The sequence below is a fragment of the Natrix helvetica genome (genome assembly GCF_964273705.1).
Source record: "Natrix helvetica genome assembly, chromosome: 4".
NCBI classification, from domain to species: domain Eukaryota; kingdom Metazoa; phylum Chordata; class Lepidosauria; order Squamata; family Natricidae; genus Natrix; species Natrix helvetica.
The window spans coordinates 30674533-30690636 of record NC_138550.1 but is presented as its reverse complement, the minus strand read 5'-3'; the positions used below and the strand labels follow the sequence as shown (position 1 = coordinate 30690636).

The window sequence follows — 16104 nt, the reverse complement described above, 5'->3', positions numbered from 1 at the left end:
ATATTTGTCTGATTTCATGCATCTGATACCATGCACTTGTTACTCTGTCAAGTGGGGATCGTTCTCAGTGTAAGAAGGATTATGTACAACTTCATAGTTTGCATGCAAGTTGAATTTTTAAAAAATTTTTTTTTATTGAATAGACTTCCTAGTTTGTGTCTATAGATTTGTGTACTTAAAGAATGACATCACACGGATTTTTTTCCCCTAGTGCTGCATAATGGATGAGCTTAGAAAATGTACCTAGAGAAGTAGCAAATGAGGAACACATATGCTTGAGGGCTATTGGGACATTTCTGGTTTTGTCAACTATATTCTGTCCCTGCGCAGCCAAAATGCATGTGCTTGTAACATGTAATGCAAATACTTCTTTGAGAGGGACTTTTATAAACACACACACACCACACAAATCTCTGCTGGTGTCTAGAGCCCTGGTTTGTTCTTCTTCTGCGTGTGCGATGTGTTAATAGTTATTTATTGTTCTCTTTAAAGAAGCACAAAGAAATGCAGCTGCCTTCCGACCACCATACCTTGCCACACCCCTCCGAACAATCTGCAAAGGACTTCCCTCCCTCTCCCCGTTTTCCTAGCAATCTCTGAAGAGTGGGAAAGTCGCTGGGTAATTGGGTCCAGATTGGATATGTTTAAACATTCATGAGGCTGGCAAAGGACTGAAAGGGGTGGTTGCCTTGATAGTGGGGGTGGGAGGTGGGGGTGGGGAGAAGGGCTAGTCACCGAGAGCTGCCAGCGAACAATTCTGGGAAAGGGAAAGAGAGCGAGCGAGCGAGCGAGCGAGCGAGCAGGCACGGGCAAACAGCATGTGTGATGAGCAATAGCGGTGAACCTTACAGATACTGCTAACTGCCCTGGTGTCTGCGTGCGTGCGTGTGTGTTTGAGAGTGTGTCTGTCTGTGTTTGTGCGTACGTGAGTGTGTATGTGTGTGTGTGTGTAAGAAGGAAGGAGGGGGGAGAGAGAAAGAGAGAGAGGGGAGGGAGTGGAGAGGGTGGGGGAGAGATAAGAGAGAGTGAAAGAGAGAGGAGGAAAAAGGAGAGAGGAGGAAGGAACCACAAGGAAGAAGGGGACAATACAATCATGCTGTGCTGTATGAGAAGAACAAAACAGGTAGAGCTGAAGATTTTTTCAAATATATCTATATCTATATATCTGTTGGGGGAATTCCTAGACTGTTGACTAAAATGTTACTGTATGTGTTGAATGTGTGTCTGTGTGTATACACAGCCAGACAGAAACACAGACATTTGGAGGGAGAGGCAACTGTTTCTAAGAGGCTCTTTTCCTTTGCAATTCTTTAAGCATCTTTGCACCGAAGATTGAGATCACACACCCCTTCCATGAAAGCAATGGTGTGTGTGTGTGTGTGTGTGTGTGTGTGTGTGTGTGTGTGTACGCGTGTATGTTTTGCCTGTAGAGTCAGAAGGTGGATGTGGGAAGGCTGTGCAATGATCAGAATTGGGGAGAAGCAAGGGGGAAACTCCCTCCCCCTGAAACCAGCACCTGAGAGAGGGGGAAGTGGGGGAAGAAGATGGAATTTGTTAGAATGATCTGTTTTGGATTTGGAAGATCTAGATTGCAAGGAGGAGAGAGTTGATTTTGGCTTGAACTGAAGGAAGGAGGGTAGCAATTCCAATTCTGTCCATTCTTTTTGAAGATATGATATAAATCTTTCCAAAAAGATATAAAAAAGGTTTTGTATGTTAGTGTTAGCTGTGGTAGATACTAAAAGGTGTGCTGAATAGAGATTTTGAATCATGGGTGTTTCCCCATCTTCCCTTGGAAGATAATGTAAATGAGAAGAGAGTTACCATTTGTTATCTTTTATTTTCTTTTTCTCCTAAATATGATAACATTTTACTAAGCTGAAAACAAACTGCTAGCAGACGTTTGATGTGGGTAAGGAGAAATGGCTAAGAAGAAGAATTAATTCCCTCTTCTTCACAAATTTTCATACCAGAGGCACTTGAACAAATGTGCACAATCTGGTAAAAGAGCTAGAGGACCACGCCTCTGTTAGGTCTTAGCTCTGATGGGATAATGAAAGATGGAATGGAATTAACTTGTGGAAACCTAATTTCGATGATATTGGTCCCATGTAATTTATTTTAATGGCAGGAGAGGTGGATTGTGAAGAAATTGGGAAGGCATCTTGCACCTGGCCATTAAACAAGGATGAGGCAGAATTTTTTAAAAAGGCATAAATACCCTCAGTCCTTCTGTTCTTATGCCAAACTCTTTCTCCTTAGAATCATCAATGTACTCAGAATCCTGCTTTATGAGGAATAGTGTGGATTTATGCCATTCCACATGGATTTATTGAAATCATAAAGGATTTTTGGCCTTTTGATATCTGTATCTGTAAAAAGGTTTTAGGATATGCTTCTTAAAGACAAAATGCACTTTTTCAGTGAAAGAAAATTTACTCATTCAGAAACTGATACTGCCTAATGCAGTATTATAACAATAAAGAAAAATGATATGATGCTATACATTTTTTTGTTGAAATCATTACTGTAGATATATTTAATTAAAAAAATGTAAAAGCAGAATATTGTTGGAAAGGCAGTCTGGTAACCCACAAGGGTGGGGCTGGTGAAAGGAACTTCCCTTTGCAATAGTGTTGTTATTCTCCATACATGTTTGGGACTTCTGTTCATATTGCACTTAGTAAAACCTGAAATAATATGGAAATGAGACATGGATTAGCAGAAGATCATGGGGCGAAAAAAAGGGAGGGGGAGGTAGAAGGCAGACAGAAAGACAAATTAAACACAGTGAATGGCGAAGCTTAGTAACTGTTCGAATAAGGTAGAATCCTTTCAAGGTTTGGAAATGATAGGCTGTAAAGCCATGTCAATCATCTTCTCAAAACTGAGCTACAAAAGATATGGGGAAAATCTATTTCTTGCCTTAGAAATCCTATTTTTTTCCATGATTTTTTTCTAATGAATATACAGTATGAATCTGTGGCAAAGAAGCTGCTAAATCATAAAAATACAAAGCACAATCAAAAGGCAAACTTCCTCATACATCCTTTATGTGACACATTTTCATAAATGCAAGACCACAGTCAGAAATTGTATAGATCTAAACATACTTATCAATATATAAATCAATGTATTTTTGGCAGACACAAAGAGACACACCCAGGCATGTATATTCTGGTTCACATACTTATAACTGCACATAGAAGTGCAACTTCAACTTTGACACACCCACATACACATGTATCCCCAGTCTTACCCTTTGAGCCATACTGCATTTTGCATACGCATAAGCCAATTACATTTATCCAAAAAAACTGAGAAAAGTTTTAAATCATTGCATAAAATTCCCATCTGAAAAAGAGCAGATCCTTATCCCTATTTGACCCTTGTCTCCCTTTTCTCTAATGTCATTCAGAAAAGGAAAGCTAAATAGCATGATGCCATCAAATTGCTATGTTGGGAAGTGGGTGTTTCTAAATCATAGGGAGGTGTCCTTGCTACCTAGGGAATCCCTCCTGGATTTGGATGCAAAATGCGAGTAACAGAAATTGTATGTTAATTGTATAGGGTGTTTGTCTACATTGGTCCATACTCATGTGTTTGTAAGATACATTGAATCCCATAAAGGTTAATTTAAGATATAAATAAATTTAATTATATAATATTATTGAGTTTTAGTATACATCTCATTTGTCCCAACCAGTGTCTGTTGTAAGTTGTAGTGAAGTGACAAAACCTGCTGACCCTACAGTGACACTAGCCTGATTTTTAACATATCCCTTATGGCTTTCAAAACACATTCTTACAATGTTGATAGGTACTGCAGATAGCAAACAGGATTGTGGAGTTGGACAATTGTAATCATGCATCCCTGAAACTGATATGACTTTCTGGTTCTGGAGATAGGAATTGACTAGACATGCTTCTCCATGAAACAGTATCTCCTGTACGCATGTATGAATAGAGGAGATAAGTAGGTGGGATGCTCAATAGTGAACAAAATGAGGGAAAATGGAATATCAGTTGCATTCTCACTTGTAGTTGAAATTATTCTTATCTTACTTAATATATTCCTGGTTTCAACACATCAATGCTTAAGAGAAAGAGAGGTCTGAACTATGCCACACCCATGAAACTGAAAGAAGGGGAGGGGTAGAAGAAAGAAGTAGAGAAAGCCTGCATTTCTTTCCTTTTCCACATGAGCAGCAAGGATAAGCAGGACTCATTTGTCTGTCTGTCTGTCTATATCTATCTATCTATCATCTATCTATTTATCTATCTATCTATCTATCTATCTATCTATCTATCTATCATCTATCATCACAATCCTCATCATCTGCCATGTAATGTAACTGGAAAGGAAACTAGAGGATATAATCACAGCCTGATAATGCTCTGCCTATTAACACTAGAAATGCCAGAAATAATAATAATAATAATAATAATAATAATAATAATAATAATAATAATAATAATAATAATAATAATAATAATAATATATATATATATATGTAAGAAAGAGAATGGGAGGACAAAAGCAGAGTCAACTCTGAGAAGAGGTTATATTATACTAGCCTAATGCGAATCCCATTTGAAAACAACTGAATTCTGCCTCAATGCTACAAAGATTGCAAACTCATGGGGGTGTTGCTTTTATACCATTCAATGCTGAAGCGAGAGGAGGGAATGAAGAGGTGAAACAGTTTCTCCTTAGGGATAGAGTGTGTTGAAAAGAGAAAGCAGACACCTGATTATTCCAGCAAGTGTGTTATAATAATAAGCCAGTAGAACCCAGCCAATTTCATTCATCATAAATTGAAATCAAACTCAGCTAGTGATGCTAGGTAACTTTTCACAACTTCTTAATTTCAGCATGCAAGTTTTTAATGGTTTTTGTGATTTGGCAGATTATGTGTCGTCCCGTCCCCCCCCAATGTCTTTAAAGACTTCTAATAAATCAAATGGAAACACTAACTCTTGATCTTCCCTTTCTCTCTCTCCCTATGAAATTTTCTGAACTGCTTGGTTATTATAGAAATTGATTTTTCATAAATCACTTACTGTAAGCCATCTCTCACTGCATGTATGAAGATCCCAGGAGGCTTTATTGAATGTAGTTCTTCCATAATGTAAAAAGCAACAAAAATGATTAGTGGAATATGCCATTATTTTCTTGCAAGTACAGCTTTTATATCAGTATTCATTCTATAATAGCACTCATCATAGGTTTAGGGTTTCTGATAAAATATTTGAAATAATCTATAGTCCTAGGTGTGGGGAGAGAGCATGCATGCAATATATTATGTTCTAAACTCAACAAATATGTGTGCATGCAGAAGAAAGTAATTCTTTAGATGGAGATACATATATTTGTTATTATTGGTCATTGAGAAAATTCCCCAAGTCATTTGTTTATAATAAAATAAAAGCATGTATCAAGCCCATATAGAAAATATTGCTTAACCAACAGCTGTCCTCTCTGCAAGGATGAGATGATGTGATTTTCCTAAAGGCAGAATTCTCAGATTATGAGTTGAGTATACATTACTTTGGCTGCAGATATACTACATCCTTTTCAAAACAGTTCTGTAGTATGAGAGTACATATCAGCTTGTTTTGCTGTGATTAGTGTATGAAACATTCCTTGCTGCAGGGAACAGGAGTAGGCTGTTCATAAACTGACAGACAGGTTTTGTGTCTCATACAGATGCTCTGCCTGCATGTTGATGTGGTGGATGGCTGCAAGGCTCTGCATCTCCTGTTCATGGAATTCTATGCATATAGAAATAATTGCTTGCATAAATATAAGCTGCAGGTTCCACACCGCAAGCCTGGCAAATCCCTTCCTGCTGTTAAAACCAAATACGTTTTGGTCAATAATTTGCAGGCATGCAGTATTGCAAGGCTTTAAAACAAACAAACAAACCACCAACAAACCCACATCAATTAGGAATTTTTTTTCAGTTGCATGTTTTTCCTCTTCCCCAGTAGTCATCTGAGAGTTTGGAACATCTTATTTTGAATGGGTTAAAGAAAAATCAATAGGATGTTCAGTTTTTCAAAGAAGGATATTGCATTAGCCATCAGCTGCCTTCTGCTTCATTCTTGGAAATGGCTGTTTTCAGGAATGAGAAATAAGTAAATTTTCATCATCGTTAGCAATGAGAGAGAATAAATATAATGGGGCCATTGATCAGCATTTTAGAATGAAAAAAATACACCAGTCCTTTGAAGCTTATGAAATTATGCATGTCATGTGATTTCAGTGTTAGGGGTGGGACAGAGAATTACCAAGGACTACTATCATATTGGGTTTGGCGTGTATGGGAAAGCATCATATCATTCAGTTTATGTGAGCTGAATTTTTATTTCTTAAGTGTGTAGCAAAAGGTTCAAGTCCTGTATTCAAAGTGTTTAATAATCAAAGCCAACCATTTTGGCTTACAAAGAGAAAATCTCATGACTACTTCTGATCCCTACTTCTGGCAGAACAAATGTTTATTAATACATATCAATACATATTGATAACTAAATACCTAACCAAAACTGATGCTTAAGGCAATTATTTAACTCACCTAAAGGGGGATAATCTTGATGGGACATATGGCACTAGTGTGGCAAGTGCCATATATGCAATCAACTATATGCAATCTGCTAGGTAACTGTTGCATATCTTAACTATTTTATAGTACTGTATATAACACAAGTATGTTACTCATGTTGAAAAAGTATAGAGTTTTAAAAAATATTTCAAATGTACTTTTTAAAACCATCATGTTTCTGTACAAATTTAAGTGTTTTTCTTGTTTAAAAAATGAAAAAAATAACATGTTCTTTGAATATATGTGCCACCATGGCTTTTAATGCACAATAATCATATGTCTGAGCTGTTAGCCTTGCTTATGCAATTAAGGGGCTTCCACACCAGTTAGCCATATGCATTATAAGCAGTATAAGAGAAAATGTTTCTATGCAGCTGTCCATACAGTACTCTCGTGCATGAAGAGGGAGTGAAGAAAACAAAAATAAAAGCTAAAAAGGCTCCCCAACACCAGGCACATTTGAATGGCCTGGATAGAACAACATCGTGGAGAAAAAAAAACCCAAGCTATGGAGGTCAGTACATGGAAGCCATAAGAAGTATAGATGCATATGCAAGTCAAAATTTGAACTGGTCATAAGGGTACAAAATGGATATGGTTTTGCTCAGCTGAGTTAAAAAAAGAGTTCTTTGAAAACAATTTGTCACACACACCCCTTTTCTCTCCCTTCCTCTCCCTCCCTCCCTCCCTCCCTCCCTCCCTCCCTCCCTCCCTCCCTGCCTGCCTGCCTGCCTGCCTCCCTCTCCTTCTCTCATTGCAAATGGAAAATAAGATTCCTTTGGATCTTTTTCTTCTTACTCTTTCCTCAGAAAAATATTTCTCTCATTAATTTTGGACTAGGGTGCCCAAACTTAGCAACTTTAAGACTTGGGGATTTCAACTTCCAGAATTCTCCAGCCAGCATAGCTTAAAGTTGCCAAGTTTGCAGACCTCTAGACTAAAGGGGAAAAAAATCCTTAAAGTAGTGAAATTGTAATGTAAAGAAATGAATCGATTACTACTTTACTAAAGTATCATCCCTGGGTTTTCCCTCCTGTATTGTGCATATTATTGAAATGTGTGGGATCTTTCCTGAAGTGTATTCTCAGGGGTGATGATCTTCGTATGAATGATGCAACTGGGGTTAATTTGGGTAGATCCTCCCTTCTGCTTTAGTACCTGGTAGATGGGAGGGGTCCATGTGCTTGCATCATTCACAGGTAATTCTCAGCCAAACAGAAGTGCATCCCCTTTTAATTACTGGGATGAGTTCAAAATGTCTAACTGACTTTCAGAATTCCTTGCTAGTCAGAGAGGCAGCTATGGATTTTGTGAAGATATTCAGTACATGCTGCTTGTTCCTGAATGACATCTGAATATATTAATGGACTCCCCATTTGTATACTCTATTTCAATGCTGGTAAAGAGATATTTCTGATCTACAGCCAGCATGTGTAAATAGCAAAATGCTTATTCCCGCACTACATTCACCTGTTGGATTTCCACTGAGTTTATTTTTTTGTTCATGTAATTCTTTCTTTCTGTGATTCTCAAATGGATGGAAATCTGAGTTATAAATGTACTTAACATTGCATAACTATTCACAGTTCTCAAATGCTGGGTCACAGTAGCCTTCTCTGAAGTCTTTTATGAAAGAAAAAAGCCCACAAAATGTTTTTCTTCAATATGTACAAAACATTAGTTACCAGCTGTAACTCAAGTCAATCAAGAGGCATTCTTGCTTGATGCAGTGAAAATGAAGGAGCAAAAGCTAATGAGTGTGTGTATGTGTTGTGTGGGTGTTTGGTAGGTGTGGGTGAGAGATGGGTGGGGAATATGTTATAAAAAGGGAAAAGCAGAGGCGAGCTTGTGAAAAAGAGCTGGACCTTCCAGTTTATACATGTCTGAGTCATTCAGGTCAGAGAATAAATAAAACATAGCAAAAGTTTGTTTTTCTTAGAAAATAATTGTTCTTTATATTAAACTGTGTTAATTTATTGCATCAGCAGCAAAGACAAGAAAGATTCCCCTGGCATAAAATATTAACAGACATACTGTGGCATCATCTAGTCTTTAATATTGTTATATGCTTGATTAATTGATTGGTTCCATGAATCTTCTTTCATCTTGGATAAAGACTATCAGATGTATTCAAACTTAAAAGGTAGTGTTGTGATTTGAAGATTATTGTCCATGAGAACTGAGAATCAGCTGTATTCTGATTTGGTTTTGCAATTATATGGACTCTTATGCCAAGTTACATACCACTTTCAACATCCCATTGATCCATCCATATGGGTGTGAAGATGGATGTCTAGGCCGTAGTGAAGGCAAGTGTTTGCATTATTATAGGCAGTATCTATTTTGTCTTGTGGAAATTGATATATGGATGATAAAGAGTTCTTAGTTTATAGAAGAAATTTTACATTATTAGGTCTTTTTTTAGATGTTGTCTGCCTGTTACTATTACACAGACAACTCATCCACATCCACAATAATGCACCTTTCCATGAGGAAACCATACTGATTTGCTTATGTGGAAAAATTTCATTAGGGAAAATATGGATGTTTTGCAGTTAGTGCAATAAAGGTGCTATTCTTTTTCAGAAAATTAGTAGTACTGTGTCCTCCTACTCTTCATTTGGTTTTGACTTTTGGACTTTTCTCTATGAAGCTTCCTCTTTAAAATATGATTTTAGTTTTAAGTTACTAGTGTCATCTTCAAATTTTTCAAATCCTTCTCAGTGTTGCTGTGTTAATTCTGGTTTCTTCCTTCCTTTGGTCCATTTTCAGACTGCTTTCTTAAACAACTCATTTGTATTCATTGCACTAAACCTATGCAAAAGACGCAGTTGCATACATTTCTGCCTACAGATTTAGAGGTACATCATTCCATCTGCTGAGGTCAGAAAGCATGTTCCAAACAGGTGTAATCTGTAGTCTCTAAGAGGTGAAGTTGGGTGTGAATTGAATTTACTACTGAATTCAATATTGATTCAATATAACATAATGTCCTCAACCATCACCCGCTGTTAATCCTCAACATCTGACAGAAAGTTGCAGTCTCAGAAAATGGTAGCATAATTTGAATACTGTGGCTATCCTTTGACCTAGTCCCCATAAAGTTATTTTATTTGTTGATGGGAAAAATGTCCTGTGAAAATGAGTTTTGCAGTTAATTATATGTGTGAAGAAGTCATCCTTTTGTTTCTCTTGCATGCAATAAGACTGATCTTATTAAAGGTTATTCTGTTTTATTTATTCTTATCACACTGATCATGTTTTCTACAAAAAGAAGAAAAAAACTGGTTAGGTTTTCCTTAGACATCCTTTTTTCACTAAGTCTGTTCTGCCTTGTGTTTCCCCAAAAAGATTTTCTTTTTAAAAATACCATTGTCAGAGCATTTTTTTTTCTAGATAAGATAACCATAATTGCACTGCTGCTCTAAATCAGGAATTTAAAGTTGTTTTCCTAACAATTTCCTTTATGTTTTTCCTTCTGCTATCTAATTAGCAGCACTGTAGCTGAACTAATCACATTAGAACATCCAGATTCAGTGAAGGCCTTTAAGCCTTTCTTGTAATGTCTAGGCATGACCCATGATTGAATCAATACTTTCTCTTCATAGGGATTTATGGAAGCAGCAGTGGCTGGCTTGGAGGGGCACAGACATAGCTAAAGCCATCATCCTTCGGTGCAGCCAAGAAAGAGAGTTTATGATTGCAAAGACATTGTAGGTTTGGTTCTCATAATAATAAATGCCATCCTCTGGGACTGCTGTTTGAAAAAGCTAGCTAAGAAATGCAACTTAATGCTAAACATGAACACAAAAAAGAGTGTTTGTTTTGAGGAAAACAGAAATATACTTTTAACCCAGTGGACCCCCAACCTTTTGGGAGAGAGGTTGAGAGAGGTTTTTTGTTGGACTGGAGAGGGCGTGGTTTTGCATGCTGCCTGCAGATGGGGTGTCCCTTGTTTGTGTGGCCCAGTTTCTGGCATGCTGCAGACTGGAGCCAGTCCATGGACTGGAGGTTGGGGACTCCTATTTTAACCCTTTTCTCTGTTTCATTATCAAGCTCAAGTGGGACAAAGTGAGGCCACTGGCAAGGGAATGCATTAAGAATGTGATGAAATGCAGCATTTGCAACTTCATAAAATTTTATAGTTGACTTTAAAAATAACACTTTATTTTAGTAGTTCTTAATCTGGTATAATTGTAGTTGATGTCCATGTCAGGATACTGCCCATTGCACAGATAGAGGTTCGCATGAGCTGTACTTTTGGTGTTTCAGCTGTTGTACAGCTGACCTGGGTGTAGAATAATCAATAGCCTGCAACTCATCCATTCTGCACATATTTAGAAATAAACATTGAAATGACTATGAACAGCAGTTGATTATGGATGGTTCGAAAAGCTGTTCAGTATTTCACCTTCATGACTTCATAATTCCCCTAAGGCTACGGGAGATCTAATTCTGTACAAATATGGTAGCCAAGCAAGTTTTCAATTTTCAGTGCTCTGTTTAGTTGCCTTATACTAGTTTTGGCCAATCTTTTCGGCACCAAGTGCCGAAATGGAAGCACGTGCATGTGGGGGAGCTTGAGTGAACCATAGGTTCTCCATCACTGCCTTATATTGTAGTGCTGTGATATTTGAGCTAGAAGAAACAGGAAAAAAGCATGCCTGAAATTTTCTGTGTATGAGCAGCCTCATTACATATGTATAGATTGAATCTGTAGCAGAGGTCTATCTGGTCCCCAGTCTTCATTTCTGTCTCCACAGTGGCCAATTACTAGGAAATATGATATTTGAGGCTATAGATTAGGGAAGGTTGTTTTATATTACATAACTTCCTAAGTTAATCTTTAGCCAGTTTCATTGAATATAATATAAAATATCTTGAAAGCTAGGCTATATGTTATACGCAGAGCACAATTGTTGATGAATGGCAATTTGAGGCTAAATTTATATGACAAAATAGCAATCTATTTCTTCAGATGTTGGGTAGGAGATGGGAAATATATAAAATAAATCACATATAGTTTAGAACAAAATATGAAATGTTTTAATACAAATACAGTTCACATCTATAGCACAATGTGAATAATGCTCAAAGAAACCATTATGCTAAACTAAAGATCAACAGATCAACAGCCAATATTTTTAGTGTCTGTTCAGTTGTATAAATTACTGGATCTATGCATGTGTATTGGCCTCTGCTGTGAGATTGAAGTCCTGTTGATTTCTTTTTATGTGAGTCTCTCTTTTCCTAGAGCTCCATCTTGCCTAACTAGGAGAGTTGGTTTCCAGAGTTTCACTTCTAAGACAAGTTCTGAAGAAAACTGGCTCCACTTGAATTCCTCTGCTTCAGCTGCAAACAAAGAGGATTACAGTTGGACCAAACCAGGGGTCAAATCCAGCAGGTTCTGATAGGTTCTGGAGAACCGGTAGTGGAAATTTTGAGTAGTTCGGAGAACCGGCAAATGCCAGATTTTGCAGTATCCTTCCCACCAAGCCACGTCCACCAAGCCACACCATGCCCACAGAACCGGTAGTAAAAAAAAAAATTGAATTTCATCACTGGACCAAACCCTATCTCAGAGCTTGTTTCATGAAGTCTATTTGGGTTTCCCCTACTTATTTCTTATTTATTACTATTTATATGTGGCTCTAATCCAAACAAGAATCTAAGTCAGTGATGGCTAACCTTTTTATCATCGCTTGCTGAAAGCAATGATGCAATGCACATGTGACCCCCACCGCATGCCCTGCCCCCCACGCATGCATACGCGACCCCCCCAGCCCTCCATTTTGGACCTAGTAGACCTCCCTGCAGCCTCCTGGAAGGAAAAATGGGCTGCAGGGGATGCCCCCTGCCCCCATGCATGACGCACGAGCCCCACACATGTGGCCATCACCCATGCATGCACGGCAGAAAATCAGTTGTCTGGTGGGAGGAGTGCGTGCATGCACAATGCAGCTGAACTGTGGCAATGGCTTGCATGCCCACAGAGAGGGCTCTGCGTGCGTGCCACAGGTTTGCCATAATGGGTCTAAATGATTTACAAAACAAGAACATGGGAATCAAAAAAGTGGTAAAACAGAAATAAAAGCAAAACAAAACAATGCTCCTGTGGAAAACTAATGGTTAGTATCGTGATAAAAATGATGTGTACAGTAAAAGGAATTTCCTTTAGATTCAAAGAAAGACAGCTACTAGATAATGGAATAGCAGTAAGTAGGAGCAGGAAACCATTTTTATTGTATATTTATTCATTTGAAGCAATCAAAGAGAGAGTGTAAATTCCACCTGTCCTCAGAACTTCAGAACCAGTTGAGATGCCTTCTGCTAGTGAACAGATGGTCCAATCATACTTCAGCCAAGAAAAGGCTTTGTGTAATCAAGATGTAAGCATCTGCAAGAGGTTTTTTTTTTGAGGATTATTAATAGCATTAGGAATACAATACTGTATTTGAGTGGGCGTGGTATTAAGCTGCTCAAAATACAAGAAATGTAAATGTATGGATAAACTATAAAAACAATATGTAATATAAAGATTTCATTTAATTTTGAAACTATTGAGAAATACTCTGTTTATTAGATAAATTTAGGAAATCATTTTAAATAAATATGAGTATGTAACCAACAATTCATTGAGAGTCAGGCGGCATGCAAGTTTAAGAAAATATATCTTACTTGAAAAATGTTCACGGCTGATCACTTTCTTTCAACTGAAGAGAACCTAATATTCTTCTATGAACACTATGTTGATTATTAACATTTCCAATTATCATTTTTTCAATTAGCATTCTCTAATAGCATTATGAGCAGGCTAATACTGCCTATAAGCAGTAATATTCAGAGACATCTCTTATTCAGAGACATGAATTTCTTCACAAGTATATTGCTTCTTCATAAATCAGTCACCTTTTTACTGTGTTGTTTTCCTTTGAAGAAATAGTCTGATCAATTCACTCCAAACTAAGCAGATTTACATGATGCAAACCGGGTTATATTTGTTTCCCTTCCCTGCAGTTTGTTACTCTGTGTTATGCTTATTGGTCTTTACTGCAGTGTGTCTAGGATTTCTGAATACTCTTTCCTATTTCACTCTTCCTCCATTACCATATGCAAGTACATGTTTATTCCCAATACCTAGCAGTCTGTGATGTTGTCTCCTTTTTCTTTATTATTTCATTTAAAATCCTTTGGATAAGATTTATAAGTCTTGTTCCATTTATTCATGCCTTTCTGACAAATAGATCTTTCTTGTCTAGGAGTTTGTTTGTTTTTTGATGTTGGTACATCATGGTCTAGAAATCCATTTTTTTCTCCAGGATACCATTGCCAGATGTTCACTTACAAACTTGCTTTATTTTTTTTAACCCTTGACCATAAGTAGATAAGTAGTGGAGAAGTAGGAAAGAGTGGTAACATTTTTTAGCACATCCTGAAATTTGAAATTTTGGTGCGGATAGCAAGCTTCGACTAACTCCAGGAAGGTCAACAAAAATTCTACCAAGAAATAAAAAAGGAACCCAGCAACTGGAACCTAGCACACTTGTCACAATAACGTATCTGACCTGCACATTTTGTCTCCCACTATCACCACATTTTTATTCCTTGGTAGAGTTTTTGTTGACCCCCCCTGGAGTTGAGAATCTTATACTGGAGGGTTAGGATGATACAACTATTTTAGGTGGTTGAAGCTTGCTTTCCACACTAAAATTTCAAATCTCACCATTCCAATGGTGATGAACTTCCCAGTTTATCCTCTCCTGTCTGGTTACACGTTTCCAAAAACTCATTATTGCTGCTGGAATGTCATCTTCCTGTTTGGTGCCCTTTTTTTGTCTCCCGTGTTTCTGACAACTCCCTTTTCCGTGTCCTCCTTGGATGTCTAATTCTGCTGAATTTCGAATGGTATTTGTATAATATTTACATGGTACTTAACCAAGTCTTCAAGAAAAAAAGGCCTCCAATCTTTTGTCTTTTCCTGCAAGGGAATAGTAAGATAGGGTTAGTTTACCCTTCTGGTAAGAATGCAATTATAGCACAGGATCAAGGAAAAACAACTGGGCAATACAAATGTTTAATAACAACAGCAGCCACTGGGGAAGGAACAGGAGAATGGAAAAAATGTGAGTATAGTATGACCATGTATGACAGGCTACTTCATCTTCATTCAACCTCAGAGAGTCTAGACTCATGTTTCAATTCTTGATGAGGTTAGAGCAGTTGAAGATGCTAGAATAATTCCATAAAAATTAGTAATGGCAGATGTAACATCATTACAGAAGGTTTAAAGGCACATAGAGGGAATTTCTTCTGAAAAATGGTGGCTATTCCATTTGTTGTTCTCTTGTGCAGAGTATATACCCATGATGGCAAACTATGGCATGTGTGCCACAGGTGGCATGCAGAGCACTCTCTGCAAGCATGTGAGCCATCACTCCAGTTCAACTACATTGCACATGCGCGCACACCTCCTGCTGGCCAACTGATTTTTGGGTCTCTGCCACACAAGCGTGGGGGGCAGGATGCATGTGGGAGATGTGCATGCATGCTTGGGGGACAGTGTGCATGTGGGAGACATGCACGCATGTGTGGTGGTGGGGTTGCATGTGCAGTGTGTGGGGAGAAACATGGGTGGGCAACGTCCCCCTGCCACCCATTTTTGGTCCCAGGAAGCTGCAGGGAAGCTAGGTCCAAAACAGGGCATGAGGGGAGCAGGAGGGAGTTCTGCATGCATACGCAGGGGGATGGGACACATCGGGGGATTGTGTATACATTGCATTATGGGATGGGCACGCGCACTTTCGGCAAGTGCTGACAAAAAGATAAGCCATCACTGGTATAGACCTCAGAAACCTTAACCCTGTGCCCAGAGCCATAGAAAAGGAAACCTTTAGCTTAGGAGTAAAGGTTATCTTAGAAATTCAGTGGCTAAATGAAAAACAAGAGTTTAGCTCTCCACAAAGAAATTTAGAGGAAATCTCCAGAGAAGAAGAGCAGAAATGGGTTTAAATGAGATACTTCTCACTGTGCTATATTGTGCATATATATTTTAAATATATGGAACAATTTTCTTAGCTTTACTGTTGCTAAATCAATTTGCGGCAGGGAATTATCTCTATCTTCTGTCCACTGTGGCTCTAATCTGTATGGATCTCTCATACTTTTAAGCAAAATAAAAGCAAAGAGATTTGCAGACCAATCATACAATATTGTATGCATTTCGATTCTCAGATACTAAAGAAGCTATCACATTATTGGATGATAATGTGTTTCCCTATAATGAAAAAAACCCTGTGTTTACTATAATACATACATTTATACATAATACATTTACTATAATAAATACAAATTATGGACAGGGATAGTGCTATCCTATTTCTTCATATTATATAATATTATATCAACATGTTTAATACCCAATTGGGCTAGTTTTTATCAGAATGTGAAAGTTGTTATGGATTCATTCAGCTTTAAAGAATTTTCTGTTGTTCTATTTCTA

At 37.8% G+C, this 16104-nt stretch overlaps 1 protein-coding gene across 3 annotated transcripts in view; it reads left to right on the top strand.

The window, feature by feature from the left end:
• Nucleotides 1-779: 779 nt before the first annotated feature.
• The window catches only part of GAP43 (growth associated protein 43), a 71857-nt gene continuing 56532 nt past the window's right edge, over nucleotides 780-16104 (top strand). For all 3 annotated transcript variants that reach the window (XM_081951128.1, XM_081951126.1, XM_081951127.1), the window contains exon 1: nucleotides 780-1123. In XM_081951128.1, the coding sequence (XP_081807254.1) occupies nucleotides 1094-1123 (30 nt within the window). In that variant the 5' untranslated portion in view covers nucleotides 780-1093. The remainder of the gene's footprint in view (nucleotides 1124-16104) is intronic.